This window comes from Pipistrellus kuhlii, unplaced genomic scaffold (assembly GCF_014108245.1).
Source record: "Pipistrellus kuhlii isolate mPipKuh1 unplaced genomic scaffold, mPipKuh1.p scaffold_m20_p_2, whole genome shotgun sequence".
Classification (NCBI taxonomy): domain Eukaryota; kingdom Metazoa; phylum Chordata; class Mammalia; order Chiroptera; family Vespertilionidae; genus Pipistrellus; species Pipistrellus kuhlii.
The window spans coordinates 116,351,349-116,368,867 of record NW_023425515.1 but is presented as its reverse complement, the minus strand read 5'-3'; the positions used below and the strand labels follow the sequence as shown (position 1 = coordinate 116,368,867).

Genomic DNA, 17,519 nt, shown 5'->3' with positions numbered 1-17,519 from the left:
ACTAATTCTCAGAAACACTGCCCAGTGATCTGTAATCAAGGGAAAGCGCTTGGTCTTCCACCCAGTGAGTGGAAACCCCTTTCCATTTTAGAGCCTTCTCATCCACTCCATGCTTTTGCTTTACTGAAAGAGGCATGCCAAGCATAGTGCCTGCATATCAGAAGCTAATTATGATGTTCCCTCTCTAGTCTAGACTCAGATATACTATTCATATCTGACAAGCTGGGTAATCCCCCAATACCTATGTAGGGAAAAGTTTAATGGAACACGGTGCTCTGCCAGAAACAAAAGCCAGAAAGAAAACACATTCCACAGGGGCGTGGGCTCTCAGTGCCTGCTCCATGGGCTTCACGAGCCTTTGTCTTAAGCAAGTGACCTTCATGCCAGAACTCAGATGATGGTTCCTTCCTTGTCTTTCTTTCCCTTTTGTGAAGCCTGCTTCTCCCATCCTCATACCCTCTTTCCCCGAGTGCTCAAACACTTCCTTGCTTCTCCTGTTTTAAAGAAAGTATTTAGTCAATTTATCCCAAGATTCCAGTGATCTACACTGTCCTACAGCCTGGAGCCTTTGCATTTTAACAAAGGTCATTTTAGAGAATATTGCTTAAGTTGGGGACCTACTGGTAGCTGATGTTGGGAGCCCTGTGCTGGGAAGGGTTCTTCTCAGGCCCTAAAAAAGAAAATTGTATTAGAGCTCATTGATATTAGCCAATAGCATGAAAATGTAGAGTAACAGGATATATTCCATGTAGTTGCCAAATCTGCCTTGACTCAAAGGAATAAACCCCTAAAGACAGAATACTTGGAACCCAGGATGAGGTAAAAGTATATATCCATAATGATATGTCTGTTGTATGTGTTGGGAAAAAGGAGGGCAGTAGCTGGTTGATTATATACATGCATTTCTATACTCTGCTTTCTTTGGTTTGTTTGCTTTGGCTTGGTGGACTTTAATCTTATTTACTCTTTCTTGCCAAGTATAACTTCTGCAGTTCATATATAAGATAGTACTTTTGATCTATTAATTTTTTCTACCTAATAAATTGGAAGTTGATCACTAATCCTCAGATCTAACCCTTGTTATTTTCCTCCTCAGAAACCAAGAACACACAAGAGCACCATGGCTTAGCTACCATTTGGGGGGAAATTGCAGTGGTCATAAAAGATGAGAAACAGTAGTCAAGAGGGCTTGGCTTGTTGGTGCCTGGCATGTGTTCTGACAATGCAGGGAACTGGGCGGTTGGGGAGAAGAGGTGCAACAAGATGGGGGTCAAGTGTGAGTATCTCACAGGTCCGTTCAGTTGTTCACTGTGCTGAGTTACCAAGGACACAGGAATGTAAAAGATACCATGCTGCCTTTCAGGAATTTCAGGGAGAGAAGAAAGTACACACACAGTGGGAAGACAGGATGATGAGACTGTAATAGGGGCAAGCACAGGGCATTGTGGGATGCTGAGGACTGTCTTCTTAAGAAAAGAATGTGTAAGCTGAGGCCCAAAGAATGAGTAGGAATAAGTCAAAAGAGGTATAGGAAAGACCTTTAGGCAGAGGGATCAGCATCTGTTAAGGGCTGAAGGGAGCTGAGGGTGTGGCTCAATTGCAGGACAGGGTAAAACTAGAGCATGAATTCACATCAATGAGTTTGGACTTAAACCAGAGGGATTTTCTGTGGAAAACGTTTTAACCAGAGGAATGAAATGATGTGGCTTATGTAAGAAAGATGGTTAAAAAGTTGATTTTGGCTGGAGTGTGAAAATTAAAGAGAAAAACACGGGGAGACCAGTTGGTACTATTTGTGAGACTTAGTAGTAGCCAGTTGATGACAATATCAATCAATTTCATATATAATTATAGAAGGTGGGCAGGATAAGGAGACTTAGAGACCACCTAGCATTGGAGACCTGAATTCTCAGTGGGTTCAATAACATGCCCAAGGTCATAGGGGCGAGGGAATTCAAAGCTGGGACTTAAATGCAGGTCTATTTTAAAATCCAGTTTTCTTTCCACTCTATTCACATGGCCATGTATTTGTTCAGTTCACTGCATGTGCAAAACATATTCCACTAAGTGCTGCAAAAAAGCTCAACATGGGTATGCAAAAAAGCTTAACATGGTCCCTACTGTCTAAAAGCTTTCATGATGTAGTGTCCAGCACTGTGCTTGTGATGGAAAAGTGATGCAATGGAGCAAGTGGGAGGAAGCACCAGCAGAAATGTGACTGGGTGCACCCAGTGATTTGGGTTTTGGACCTCCTTATTAACAAAGCAGTAAATCAGCATTTGGTCCATCAGGCCCCTTTATTTCTAAATCAAATGCACCTGTATGTGGCTACGTTGTGCTGCACCACTGACTGAAGCTTCCCTATTTCTATTCATTCCTCAGTTAAGGGAGTTCAGACTCTTTGCTGCCTACTGTCTCCACCCTTATGCAATGCTCAAAGGCCCATGAACCTTCAAAGCCACAGGTGGCCATCAACAAGCTCCACAAACTGTGGATATCCATGGAGATGTTTTGGGGAAGTGGCTGTGGGTCAGCTGTTAGGCGTGCCTGTTTGGATGGTCAAATAGGGAAACGGTATAGCAGAAATGAGGTCAGGAATATGGGCCCTGGCCAGACAGAGCGTGAGAAACAAACACGAGTCAGAAAAATGACAATAATTCTGAGTCAGGGAAGCATTTCACTGCAGAAATCACATCACAATGACCTAAAAATAATTGCCGAGACCGTGGGGACTGCCTTACATGTGGAACTTGCTTTTTGTTATTTTTCAGATTGCAAAATTGGAGGCTGGCCCCTAAGTGGAAAAATAAAGCTTTGCAAAGTAGTAATAACTGCAAATCTTTCATTTCCTTTGGAAAGCATTAGTCACCTATAAATGTGGTAGCTCACTCACTCCTCCCTTCTCTCTCACCTCAGAATACCTCACCTAGCTCTCTCTGCGGCCATGGCGAGGAAGAGGGAAATAGAAATGTTCCTACTGCTGGCTCTTATTCATTCTCTTTTTGAACAAATATTTCCCCTAACACAAGGCTGGTCTTGCTGGGAAAAGCAACATTATATAAGGCTAACCCAGCCTGTAGGGGATTTGTAGTTAATAAGGGGAGATGAGCTGTGCACTCAAATTATAAGACACACAATGGGAAGTGATAAAATGTCAGAACAAATACAAGGAGCCAGAGAAACCTGGAGGAGGAAGTGGTTGTCTCTTGCTGGCCAGCGTGGAAAAGGTGCTCATTGAGTGTGGGCAATAAAGGATTGGTTGGATTGGAGCTTCAAAAAATGAGAGAAAGTAGACAACACAGCATAGTCCCAAGGCCAAAGGAGAACAGGTCACAGAACAATGGTCAGCAATTTGCTCTTACTGAAAGAAACTGATAGGAAATCACACTGGAACTGCCCTATTAAGGGGCTTGTGGATAGCAGGCTAAAAGAGGAGATATAGTTTAGACAATGTGAGATTTGATTGTCACTGTTGTTTATTTCTATGGCATGGAGGTGGGAGTGAGAAGTATCAGTGACATGGCCAGAGAATTATGCTTTCAAAAGGTATCTTGACAAGAATGGTTAAGACATGGGAAGCAAAATAGAATAAAACAATAAACAAATAAAAATTATCTTGAATATTCTTTCCATCTAGTTTAATCACATTGTTTTATTCTTTATCCATGGTTTTTTAATAGTCCCAAAGTCATTCCAGGTCCAAGTGCTCAAAGCACCTACCTCTATGGAGTTCTAATAATCCAATGAGTGCTCACACAGGCCTTTGTGGTTCATAGTCCCAAAAACTGCTCTCCTACACAGACTGTAGAGCCACAACACCTAGTGTTCTGGGCCCAACATCACCTGGCTCTACTTTAGGGTTAGTATTCCACCCCCATTGCTAACAATGCCACACTACCATTGCCCCTATGATGGTAGAAATAGAACTGTGCTGCTGACCACTGCCACAGCCACAGCTAGCCTGGAGGATATCACTACCTTGAATTTGGTAGACCAGAAATCTGCTTATGCCATAAGTATTTGTGCTAGTGTGCAAGGTATTGCATGCACAGTGTGACTGTTGCACAGATATGCAGCCATAAGTCAGCCTTGGGGAAGATATTTGCAAAGTCACTTCTCAATAACAGTTTGTATGAGATGAGGGAGATGTTTCCTTTCTCCTATACTGTGCTTACTGAGGTGAAGACCACAGCTAAGCTGCCAGGGCACCTGGCAGGTTTAATAGTCCTCTAAGTTGATGCAGCCATTTACACATACACACTTATAAATATAAATACTGACATCATATCCCCAGAATCCCTTAAAAACTGCCAGAGGGCTGGGCTAAGCTGAGTTCCAGGGTCAGCCACCTCACCATATTTGGCATGACCATACTCTTCTACTCCCACTAGTGCATTGTGTGAATTCTCTCCCAGAACCAGTTACCTGAAATATGACCTCCTGGGGCCATCTAGATACTGCATAGTTTTATAACCTCAAATTCTCATGGGGATCAGAATATTAGCCCCATTTTTCCAAAGGACTCCTTAGTTCTCTTGTAAATTAATCTATGAAAGTAAATATAAAAATGCCACACAGCTTCTCTTGTTATCAATGTTGGGGCCCAGGCTAGCCAGCATGGATATTGAAGAGGGGTGAGAGTGAAGGGCTGGGAGAGGAAATGGCTATCTATGTTCCTCATCCTTCCTGTCCAAAATCAGTTCCTGCTCACCCAAAATGCCTGTTACAGAAATCGGAAATAAGACAACCTGAAGAGGGATACAGCTGTACAATCAGTAATGAGGGATATACCTAAGATTCATTGTTTGAAGTAACAGAAGGTTCTATGGATTGACTGGCAAGTAGCAGACAAATGCAAATGAAAATATCAAGGATAATTCTCAGAATTTTCAGCCAGCAGCTTGGAAAGATAGTGCTTCCATTAATAGATGTAGAGAAGTTAGGAAAGAAATAGTTTTGGGTATAAGTAAAAACTCAGTTTAAAATCCCATATCTAAGCCTCATTTCAAAAGATTCTGATTAAATTGGTTCAGATATGTCCTGGGCATCAGAATCTTAAAGCCCCCAAGGCAATTTAATCATCAGTCAAGGCTGAGAACCACCTACTCAGAGAAACTTCTATTTGGTTAATCAAACCTGGCTCAAGAGATTCGGATTTTAACCCTCCTGGTGAGATGAGATTGCTGGAGTAATGAGAGGAGTGGGGGAAGGGAGATGGAGGAAGGAAGAGAAAGAGAGAGAGAGAAAGGAAGGGGAGAAACATGGGAAGAGAATGCTGGGGAAATGTCCTCATCTAAGGGACAGGAGGTGTAAGGGAGCAGCAAAGTAGCAAAGAATAATCAGATGTTAGAAAATCAGGAATGTACAAGAACCTCATGCTCCCTGAAGGGAAGAGGAAGCTTCAAGCCAGAAGGGAACGTTCCAGGGAGAGATTGCTAACAGTTTTAAATGCCATAAAGAGGTTGCCATCCCAACTTTTACTATTGCCAGCACTTTCTTTTTTTTAATATATATTTTTATTGATTTCATAGAGAAAGACAGGAGAGAGAGAGAAAGAGAGAGAGAGAGAGAGAGAGAGAGAGAGAGAGAGAGAGAGAGAGAGAGAGAGAGAGAGATCAATGATGAGAGAAAATCATTAATCTGGGAAGTGGGTATGGAGTGTGGCCAGGTCCCACAGAGAGCTACTGGTGCACAGATTCCTGAGCAGGGCTACTACCACTACTACTACTAAAGAAACAGAAAGGGATTCAATATGAATGGACTGCAGATCTAAGGGTGGATGGGTAGGCAGGGCGAGGTCAGGTAGGCTCGGTGAAGGAGCTTGGATATTTTCCTAAAGCAACAGGGACCCACTGGAATCAGAGGAGTGCCATGAACACATCTCTCTTTTAGAAAGAATATTGGATTACTCGTGGCCTAGGGTGCAGAAAGTGAATTAAAGGGAGCAAGAAAGCCCAGTGAATAGACAATTACAGAAATCCAGGTGGGATGAAGGAGCCTAGACTGAGATCATGAAATGAGTGCACTGGAGAAACATTTAGATATGATTTGATGGGATCTCACTTGGGGCTCAAAAAAGCTGACACTGACTGAGACAGAGAACAATGGCATTCCGTTTTGGACTTGCTAAGCCAGTTCTTCCTCCCTCCCTCCCTCCCTCGCACCCTCCCTCCTTCCCTCCCTTCCTTCTTCTCTCTCTCCCTCCCTTCCTCCCTGTCTTTCCTTTCCTCCTTCCTCCCTCCTTCCTTCCATTCTTTCTTCTCTCTTTCCTTCTTTACCTCCCTCCCTCTCTCACTCTCTCTCTCCTTCCCTCCCTTTCTTCCTCACCTCTCTTCCTCCCCTTTTCTCTTTTATGCCCCTCTCCTCCTTCTCTTCCTTTTCTCTCCCAACTTCTCTCCTTCTCCATTTCTCTCTCCTTTGAACATATATTTAGGCAATCCATAAAGAAACAATACCAACTGAGTGACATCTCCTCACTCAGGCTTCTCTGCTAACTGCCCTTCATTAAATAACTGCATTCTTGCTTGATATTCTATTTGCATTCTCATTACTTTTCTCACTGTCAGTTACTACACCTATAACTTTCTTTGTACAGACTTTCTTATCTTATTTCAGAAACTTTCCTTCCAGAACCTTATGCTGAAGGAAACAAAAATGAAGTAAATAAACAGAAACTTTCCAGGCCTGTAGAGCAATGTTCTTATTTATAGACTATCTTATATAAATGTGCATGGAAACTAGCAAGCCCTAATTTTAAGTATATAAAGTAAACAAAGTGAACTAATCCTAGTGTTTAGAATATATTCAGATGTCCTCATTGAGCCCAAACTCCTAACCCTTGCTCCTTGGGGCTGTCTACTTTGTGTTCCTCATACCTTCCAACAGTAGAATCCTGTGGATGTGCATCCCAGCACTCCTTTCCTCCAGGAATCAAACCATGACCTTCTGGTTCATAGGTTGATACTCAGCCACCAAGCCACACTGCCAGGCCTGATGCCTCCTTAATTTTTTTTTTTTTTTTTTTGTGGTAAAATACACATAACATAAAATTTTTTATTTTAAAACCATTTTTATGTATATAGTGTTGTGGCATCAAGTTCATTCTCATTGTTGTGCAGCCATTACCTCCATCCATCTCCAGAACTCTTTGCTTCCCAAACTGAAAATTCTGTCCCCATTAAACAGTAACTTTACAGTTCCCCTCCCCCACCCAGGCACTGGCCACCACCATTCTGTTTTGTGTCTCTATGAAGTTGATGACTCGCAAGTGGAATCATACAATATTTATGACTGGCTTATTTCACATAATATTCTCAAGTTTCATTCATGTTGTAGGATATATCAGAATCTCCTTCTTTCTCAAGGCCAAATATTCCATTGTGTGTAAATATACCACATTTTATTTATCTGTCCATAGTTGAACTCCTGAGTTTCTTCTATGTTCTAGCTATTGTGAATAATACTGCTAGGAGCATAAGTGTACAAGTATCAATTTGAGTCCTTGCTTTCAACTCTTTTGGGTATATATCCAGAAGTAGAATTGCTGGATCATACAGTAATTCTATGTTTAATTTTTTTGAGTAGCTGTCATATTGTTTTCCACAGTAATTATACCATTTTACATACTCACCAATAGTGCACAAAGATTCTAGCTTCTCCACATCCTCTACACTTAATATTTTCTGCTGTTTTGATAGTAACCATTCTAATGGGTATGAAATGGTATCTCATGCAGTTTTGATTTGCATTTACCGAATGATTAATAATGTTATGGGGAAATGCAAATCATTTTATGTGATTGTTATCCATTTACATATCTTTTTTGGAGAAATGCCTATTCAAATCCCGTGTCCATTTTTAATTAGGTTGTTTGTTGAGTTATAGGAGTTTTTATATCTTTTGGATATTAATTTCTTATCAGATATATGATTTGCCAATATTTTCCCCATTCCATACCTTCCATTTTCACTCTGTTGTACCCTTTGATGCACAGAGATAGCCCCTGAAATTTAATGCCTCATCCTAGTCCTGGCCCTGATATTAGTCCTTGTCTCATCCACATGCATTTGACAAACTTCAACTTTTGAAACAAGATGACATTTGGGTTTCTGAAAGTTTAATTAAGCACAGAATTTCATTCTTCCACCTTTTGATAACTTGAATATTGTTTATGAAGCATTACCTAGCCTATCCTAGGTTATAAGAGATGAACTGCCTCAAAAGAAAGGTTTCTTAGAAGACTCTCACTGTGTGATCCCCAGAGAAGATGTTTTTAAACTGTTATTAAATTACTACAATATGCCAGGCAATGTTCTATTTTATGTGTTAACTCCCTTAATCCTTACTATGGCTTTCTAAGGTGCATGATATTTGTACTCCAATTTTATACATGAGGGCAGGGGCAGAGATTGAATAAATTGTTGAAGGCAGCATGACTAATAGGTGTCAGAACTGGGATTTGAATCATGGAAGTCTGGTTCCAGATTCTGTACTCTACACCAGTTATAAACTGTAGCTGATACATCATCTTCCCCATATTTAAATTATGAGACTGACGCACTGCCTACTGCACTGAGGGCAACCTCCCCACATTTAATTTTAAAAGTTATTTCAGACTTTGGCATCTTCCAGTGCAGTTGATTTCCAGAGAACTGCATTTTTAGGCTTCACTTAAGACATTGTAACTCCTCTTCTAGCATTTTTTTTCCTTCTCTTGTCTTACAGAAATGACATATTCTATCCTCACATGAGCAAAAATCTGAGCCTTCTGTAATTCCATCCATTCCTACTTAACACTCTACCCATGGCTATATCCAGGAAGTATTAATAAAATCAAGGTTGATAATGAAAATCAAGGCATATTGTGTTATAGCAATAATGTTCAATCTTTGTCTCTCCTACCCCAAAAGGCTTGGAGAGCTAATAGAAAGCAACACATGACTCAAGTACAGAAATACAAAGCCCACCTGTCTGGCTGAGAGTAGGCTCAATGTTTCAGCAGGTTATACCTCTCAGGGAAAGGAATGACTCATGTTCTCAAATATTGTCTTTGACTAATGATATATTCAATGTCTTCCCACATTTTTTCACCATAATTGAATTTGATAGAGATTAGGTAAAATAGCCAAGCCCAGCTCATGAAATAGGATGTCCCATTGAATCAAATCTATCTAGAAAAGACTCACTTCTGAAGGTTTTTGGTACACCCAAGCTATTGGGTAATATCCCCTATGAGTTTTTTTGTTTGTTTGTTTGCCTGGGCTCTAGAATTCATTGATATTGAACAACATAAACTGATGAACAAAAAACAGATCCAGAGACCGAGTAGCATTGATCAGACCTCAGAAAAAGGAAGGGGAGTGTGTGTGTGGGGGGTGGAAGAGATCAACCTTGTAGGACTTGTATGCATGTATATAAGCATAATCAAAGGACACAGACACTAGGGGGCATGAGTGGGGAGGTGGGGGAGGGCAATGGAGGGTTAAGGACACATATGTAATACCTTAATCAATAAAGAAAATAATAAATAAATAAATAAATAAATAATATATTTTCTTTCTACTGTCCTAATCATTGTGGCTTGTCATTTTCTGCAGGGTCCTTTGGATCTACTCTGAGACTGGTACGTGGGTATATCCTGTGTTTGCCAAACTCAGCCCAGTGGGTCTAGCAGCCTTCTTTTCGCTCAGCTACATCTGTATTGCCAGCATCTACCTACTTGGAGAGAAGCTCAACCACTCACAATGGGGTCAGTTTATTTCTATTTTACCTGCAGACTCTTCTTCCTTGTCCTTTCTCCATTCCTCCTAGAAACAAGAGAAATTAGTTCAAAGAAGAAAGCAGTGACCTTGATGCTTGTGCCAAAGACTCAGATGGGTCTTATCAAGAGAAGCAAAGGAAAAGCCTAGGGAAGTTCATACTTTCTCAAAGAATCCCATCACATTATCTCCTCTTCTCCCATAAACCTTTAAGGCTAGACATGATCTGTAGAGAATTTAGGGCCCAGAGAGCAAGGTGTCACCAGGCCTGGCATAAAAAAATGAATTCAGGGTCATCCTCCCTTAAGTAAGGGCTTGAAGGATACAATATGTTTAAATGTCAAGGTTTTTTGTTGTTTGTTTTGCTTTGGTTTGGTTTGAAGGAAATGACCCTTTTAGCTCTTCCAACCTCAGCAGTGCCTTCCGGGATGAGTTCCCATCCCTTTCGCATTAGGTTGCTTTTCAACCTTTAGTGAAGCATTTACCAGATAAAGATCACATCCTGTACTTGAGATTGAAATTCTCATTTAGACAGGGTCTTGGGCAATGAGAATATGTCAGCAAGCTAAGCTTTCTAATTATAGGTCGGTAGAACCATGTTGCTTCTTCATAAGAAAAAATAATCTTTAGTTGATTTTAAAATGGAAAGTTTCATTCTCCTCCCTGCTTTCCCCACCACCCCAATGTCCAAAATATTATTTTGTTGGAAAATTAACCACCAAAAAGTCAAAATTGCACAATACCCACGATTTTTTCCCCACCTGAGGAGAAGTACAGGAACTCTACCCCGATTTTGTATATAAGGAAGGCCCACCTCACACACCCACATGCCATTCTGTTATATCAAAATAGAAGTGGCAGAAGTGGCATCTTCCACCCAATTTATGAACTGGTGTGAAAACATAAACTGTGTATGAAAAAAACACACAATACAACAGTTTCAGAAGGCTCAGTACAAAAGAGTATATTTTTGAGAGGATATTGGGACCCTGGATAAGCAATTTGTTCATGCTTTCTACTTGTGAAGAATTTAACTGATTAAGAAAGTGCCAAAGGTAATAACCTCCTTGAAAACACTTAAAAAATGGAATACTAAAAGTTAATCCCAACATCAGACTCTAAATCACAGAAAACTCCAGGAGAAAAAAAAAAGTGTTAACATTTGAAATGTGTTGATATCTAATTCTAACTTATTTTGGCTCCTTGAAAATCAGGATAAAGATTTCTGATGCCTTCCCCAAATCTATCTTTATAAAAATAAAAGAAAAGAAGAAAGAAACAAATCCATATAAAATTTGACAGATAAAAATGTACAGACAAAAAATTGAGCGTAGAAAACAATAACTTTTTAAAAAATATATATTTTATTGATTTTTTACAGAGAGGAGGAGAGAGGGATAGAGAGCTAGAAATGTCGATGAGAAAGAATCATCGACCAGCTGCCTCTTGCACACCTCCTACCGAGGATGTGCCCGCAACCAATGTACATGCCCTTGACCAGAATCGAACCTGGGACCTTTCAGTCTGCAGACCGACGCTCTACCACTGAGCCAAACTGATTTTGGCAACAATAACTTTTTTTAATAAAAAGTATTTAGATCAATAATGATTGATTTTTAAATTGTTAAACAGAGACTTTGAAACATCCATTGAATTAAAAAACAAAATTTTCACAATATTTAATATTGAGTCATTATTTTCAAAACCAAGCTCTTTTTAATAAGCCTTGTTGTTTAAATACTAGATCCATTTTTTCATTACAATTAAGTCCCACTGAGCAAACAGGCCAGCATCACTATGTGGACCTTCATTTACATGTGCATATGTGAATGTTTATATGAGGGATAAACTATTGTAAGTGGATAGAGACTACTATGACTCTCCTCTCTCTAGATTTCCAACTCCTTAAAAATCGAATGAGTGAAAACTCACTCATGCTATATGGCATCAGAATAGGATCATAATGTGTTAAATTCTGAACAGATCTTAATTACAAAAGGTTGAGTAGACATTAAGAGAGTAGATTACTTAAAATTCCAATGGCAGTGAACACTTTTAAATTGTCTAAAACTAAACTATCTATGCAAACACATGTTCTCATGTCCTACTGGGCTTAAAACACTCTAAGGCTTCCCTCAACTATATGACTTGTGTCAACACCATTAGATTACCTCTAACTAGGGCAGCTGCACATCTCAGTTGGGTTCCGGCTAATGCCTGCTCTGCCAACGGGCACATAGTATAATATTGTCTATGCTTGGACAGTCAATTATGTGGATCCTCTATCTTGGGTTCCTCTCCAAATCTTCTGTTCTGGATCTACTCTGTTCAAATCCAGGGTTAACCCTACTGTCTAATATCCTTCCGCAGTCTGAGATTCCTTGAATGAGAACAGAAATTCAAAGGAGTGCATTGGTGACGTGATGGGAAGCAGTGGTTAGGGGAAAAGTTCTGTGTCAGACTGCATGGGTTCCTATTTTGTTTTTACCACTCACAGATGTGTAACACTGCAAAAAGACTTGATGTAATTTTGTTTCAGTTTTCACTTGAGCATCATGAAGCCAATATTAGTACTCACCTCCTAGGAGCCTGGAGAACTCTAAATGACTTGGGTAGTGTCAAGGGCCAAGAACAGGGCCTGGCACATACAGTTAGTCACTATTGCAGTTAATCTCATTCTCCTCCAGAAAAATATCAGAAAACTTCTTGTCTATGTTGACGTTCCGATTACCCCCTTCTATTTTTTTCATAAATTACCAATTCCCCCAGGCAAGACGATGAAAAGTGACAACCACCTAACTGAATGCAAATTGACAGAGATGGTGCAGTTCCTGAAGAACTTAATGAGTGAAATAGGAGAACAAGCAATTCAAGCTAGAATTCTTGGAATCTCTGTTTCTGAAATCCTGAGGCCAGTATAGCCCAATTGAGAGTCCTGGACAATAAGTTGACTGCTGCTCTGGCCACACCTACTACATATGGGAGACCTGCCATTTTTGTTTGGAAGCCCATGGCCACTCTCCTTACATCCATGAGGGATATGTTCTGAGGCCTGAGACCATAGATCCTTCCCCTCCTAAGGAAAGTTTAGGAGATGAAAAGTTCAATCTGGCCAAGTGACAGGGTAATAGTATCTTGGGCAGAATGACATTAAAACCTTCCTTTAATACTCTTTGCTCTAGAGCACATGTGTCAAACACAAGGCCCGCGGGCCAAATCCGTCCCGCCAGGCCTTGCAATGTGGCCCGCACCGCGCTGTCATCACTGCACTCCGCTGCGTTTCCATCACAATGACAGTTTATGACTGTTCAGTAAACCATTTGGCCCGCGATTTAGGCTGGATTTTAGATTTTGGCCCCTTCTCTGATTGAGTTCGACACCCCTACTAGAGCAATTTGTTGTTTTTTGTTTACTTGTTTGTCTTAAAGGAGATTTTCATTGTTAAAAGCTGTTTAAAAGCCATCTAGTCTACCTTCTTGGTTTTATCCATAAAGAAATAATTTATAAAGACTGCCTTGCATGTTGTCCCTGATCATTTCATAACAAAAGGATCGTATCATGACATTACTCTTTAAGTATTTCTAAAGCTTTTTTTGTCTTTCTTGTCCTAACTTTTTTCCCCTAAATAGTCTACTCTAGATTATTCCTTATCCCTCTTCCTCTGCCTCTTTACCTTCAAGGTTTCTCCAGCCATCCTCAACTCCGTCTACTTCCTGCTACTTTTGCACTGTGACTGTACTCATTGGTGCTCAAATCTCATTCCTCTAACACCTCATATCCCTCTAACCATCTGCTATTTTGCCCTTTTCCAAGCCAACCTGCTGAAACTAGGCAAATATTCTTCAAATTTTTAATTTGAAGTCTAGCAGTAGCTTTTGTGGTTTTAGACACTTAGTGTAAATCTTTGTGAACAGTATGTTTTTACTTAGCTCATGTCCTGACTACTTAAATAATAAGATGTGTAATTATATATAATATACATAGTGATATTGATTAAAAGAATGTTTTTTTGTTTGTTTGTTTGTTTTTTACCATGCCAGCAGAAAATATTTGGATTTTGCAAAAGAACATTTAATGTTTGGCCTAAAATATCTCTACTCTTGGTACTATATAACGAGGATAAAGAAAGGACTAAAGACAAAAGTGGACCTAACTCCCTAACCACAAATTAGGAACTGTTCCACTCAGAAAAACTCCCATAAATGAAGAAAAGGGTGATAACAAACAACATAATTTCCCAATTATGTTGGGAATTCAGAGTTTAAAATAAATTTTGTGAACTTTGTTTGGGTAAGATTATATGATCTATTATTAAGTCAACAGTTTCCTTATCTCTGGAACTATGGAAATATGGTGCGAGAGGAATTCTGAAGAAGTCTAGAAACTGCTCAGCCTCATGAGAATTCAAAACTAAGAGCCCACCCTCACTTGTAAAACAAAAATAAAACATTGTTTCTGTTATATTCACATCATGTAAGTCTCTAGAAAATGAAATGACTATTGGAACTCCATGCAGGTATATTTTCAGGGGGGCCCATGCCTTCTCTAGCACAGTGGTAGGTATGTGAGAATTCCTTAGTGCTCCATCTAGCTGCTTGGAGTTGGATGTGGGAGACTCTGATCCAGTGCAAGGAGCCACCTGTTCTCAGAGGAACTCCCACAACTACTTCCAATCCTGCTTCTGCTGCTTCTCTCTAAACCTTCATATTCTGTTGTTTCTTAAATAAAGATGGAGTCTCCAATCCTTGGCACCTGGGGTTGAGGGAGTGAGGTTATGATTATAGTTAGACTCAAAGCACTGGGGGTTGGTAAACAATATGGGTAATGAAAGCTTTAGGAGCCCTCAGAATGACTACAAGGGGAACAAATTTGAAAAGTTTATATTGGCCAAGCCCTTGAACCTGAGGAAATAAATGTGTTATTTAGTTGAAAAATTATTCATTAACAGCCCAAAGTATATATTTCAGAAAAGAGATGGTATTTGTACTTATAGACTTAATATAGATAACCTAATTGGGGAGGAGAGAATTCTCATAAAAAATAAATAGTAAGTGGAAGCATAAATGAGAAGAACAGGAACCCTGTAAAGCTGGATAAATTTGTAAGACTGCTGGAGTGACTGGAGGCAGTCTGAACTGATGAGGATGACAAGAACAAGGACGAGGACTGTCCTTAAGAATGTGGAGAGACACCAATGCACGGATGGCCATGACAGCTGTTGTGATTAGGAGCTAGCTGTCCTAGAAAATCAGTGTGATGACCAGGCCATAGCAAGACTTCAAGTTATCAGTTACTAAAGCCTCTGAGAAGGGGTGTTCCAATGACATAAATTAGGAAAAGATTTAGAGATTACTGCTAAGGATATAATTTAAGGGATTGGGGGGAGTCAGGGTTTAAAGCCTGAAATAAGAAGCATGAGGCTGCTATGGTACCACAGAACCAGATCTAACAGGGCTCTAACTTCCAGAAGGAACAAGCAGAGACTGAGTTGAAAAGTTTTCAAAGTAGGATTGGTAGCATTTACCAATAGACAGGATAATGAGTTAGTAAAGTTTCAAAGTTTATGCAAAGATTTATGATCATTAAATATGGAGGTAAATGGAAGTCATTCTAGTAGTCTAAGGCTATAATTTCAGCTGAATAAAGAACTTTTGTGAGCTTATTAAAAACTAATCAATATGTAAGTACTTTTCTTCCCCGGTTGATAAGTTGATTTAGTGAGAGGTCACAAAATGACCCCTAATTAGGTGAATATTCACTCTTTCATTTCCTCTCTAATTTGATGTGGTCTCTTTGTCTCCATATGTAAAGCCTCCAAGTTTGTTGATGGAGTGTGTATAGCTTTGGGAACATGTGGCCAAAAGCAACAGCAATCATTGGCTCATGTTAGATATACAAAACCACATGAAGTCCAAGGGCATCATTGGTCAACTGGCTGGCTATGAGCTAAACACCAACGGGGACAGCAGAGAGGTTTCTTGCTGTTTTGATAGTGGTGGTATGTTTTCAGAACTCCTTGAAGGACATCCTTTTGCCTTAGTAAAAGTCCTTGACTTTCCACTGCCTGAAGTCAGGGTGAATGTCAACCTACATAAGAACCCACCAGGGAAACCCTGAAGTCTGAAGTCTCTCTCTGTTCTTGTTTGCACAGGTGACATGAGGCAGCCAAAGAAGAAGAAGTGATTGTATGCTGTTTTCCAAGAAAAAGAAAGAAAGCACAAGAGGGTGTTCTTTTTCCATCTTTTTGGTTTTATTTTTTTTATTTTTTTGTTTTGTTTATGTGGATTTTATTTTTCTTTTTGGTGTAGGGAGGTGGTAGAGAAACATAGGAAAGTAAAAAGGACATAAAACAATATTTAAATTAAGAATAGGGTATGAAGGTAGCTCAATCTAAGGACTCTTGGGTTTTAAAAGGCCATACAAAATTAAATCCTGCTGTCTCAGAATTTGTGACCTTTGTCTGAACTCTGTAGAGTATGGTCTGTGGTCAAAATCTGCCCAAAAGCCAAAGAAACTCATAAACTCAGAGTCAGAGAATGTTTAGACAGAGAAAGAATTTAGGATCATCCAAAATCTTCACTTTACAGAGGAGGTTGCCGAGGATGTAGATGAGAAGTTACCTGCATGAGGCCAGAGTTAGTGTCAGAACTGAGTCAGGAGCTTTTGTCTCCCAAATCTTTTAACTTTCAATCCTGTGTCATGTTTTTAATAATCCCAACTTTCCTAAAAACAAGCATTTTCATAACTAGTTATTTTCATGGATTTCTCATCTATTTCCCCCCCTCAATCTAGACAGGTGTGTAGGGAAATTCTACCTGATATGGTATAGTGGCAAATTATTTGGGGCAATGAGAAAATCACTTATAAAAATATTAGGAAATCTTTCCCCCATGTGAGCAGCATTCAGGGCATATCTAAACACTGAACAAATGACATTGTCAAAACCTCTTTCATTCAAGTATTGATTAACTTGTCAAATAAATGTTGTACATTTTACTTGAGGAACAGTCTAAGTGGGACGTGATATAATTATGAGGACTGCTGAGATTGCTTTGGTACAAAGTACTTTGCTAAGTTAGTTTATGGTTTAACAAAGCTGATTGTCAGCAAGCACATTCATGAACCCTGCTTCGATTTTCCTAATGGAATTTTCCAGGTCTATTTTTGTAAAGAAATACATGGTGGGTAAAGATAGTCAAATCTAGTGGTGTGTCGAAGGCCCAGGGGCATTGGGGTGTGGGCACCAGAATAAATAGTACTTGAGCTTTACAACCAAACATGATACAGAAGAAATTTGGTGAAAATGGGTAAAACCTGGTAACACTGTATCTGGGACCAAATTAAATCTTGATTGCTGCATAACTGACCATTGTGCAATATCTGTTCCGACTCTAAAAATGCCTCAAAAATACCTAGAGTGGTCTTGCAGGGCTGGGGAAGAGAGCAGACTATACCACTAAGTCAGCAGTATAAGGGAAGACTAGGACAGACACCAGGAAACCTGCCTGATTCCTACTCCTCTACTCTCATGTAAATAGGAGCCTCAAATCCTTCTGGATTGAGCTGGGACACCCACTCTTTTCCTATACCTGCTGCTTCTTGACTGCTCCAAGCACCTGGTCTCAGCAAGAGCCCGGAAGCAGTTGGCACAGTGGAAATTCCCCAAATCTGAAGCCTGCAAGGGATCACCCAAATTTTCCACACCCAAAAGATGACTCTGGCTGCATACTTCTAACAGTCATAGCAAGCTCTTGGCTGGAA

At 39.9% G+C, this 17,519-nt stretch overlaps 1 protein-coding gene across 4 annotated transcripts in view; it reads left to right on the top strand.

Moving 5' to 3' along the window:
- The window catches only part of LOC118723499 (androgen dependent TFPI regulating protein), an 81,770-nt gene extending 64,650 nt beyond the window's left edge, over positions 1-17,120 (top strand). For all 4 annotated transcript variants that reach the window (XM_036445851.2, XM_036445848.1, XM_045584266.1 and 1 more), the window contains 2 exons: positions 9,597-9,748; positions 15,910-17,120. In XM_036445851.2, the coding sequence (XP_036301744.1) occupies positions 9,597-9,748; positions 15,910-15,941 (184 nt within the window). In that variant the 3' untranslated portion in view covers positions 15,942-17,120. The remainder of the gene's footprint in view (positions 1-9,596; positions 9,749-15,909) is intronic.
- The last annotated feature ends 399 nt before the right edge of the window (positions 17,121-17,519 follow it).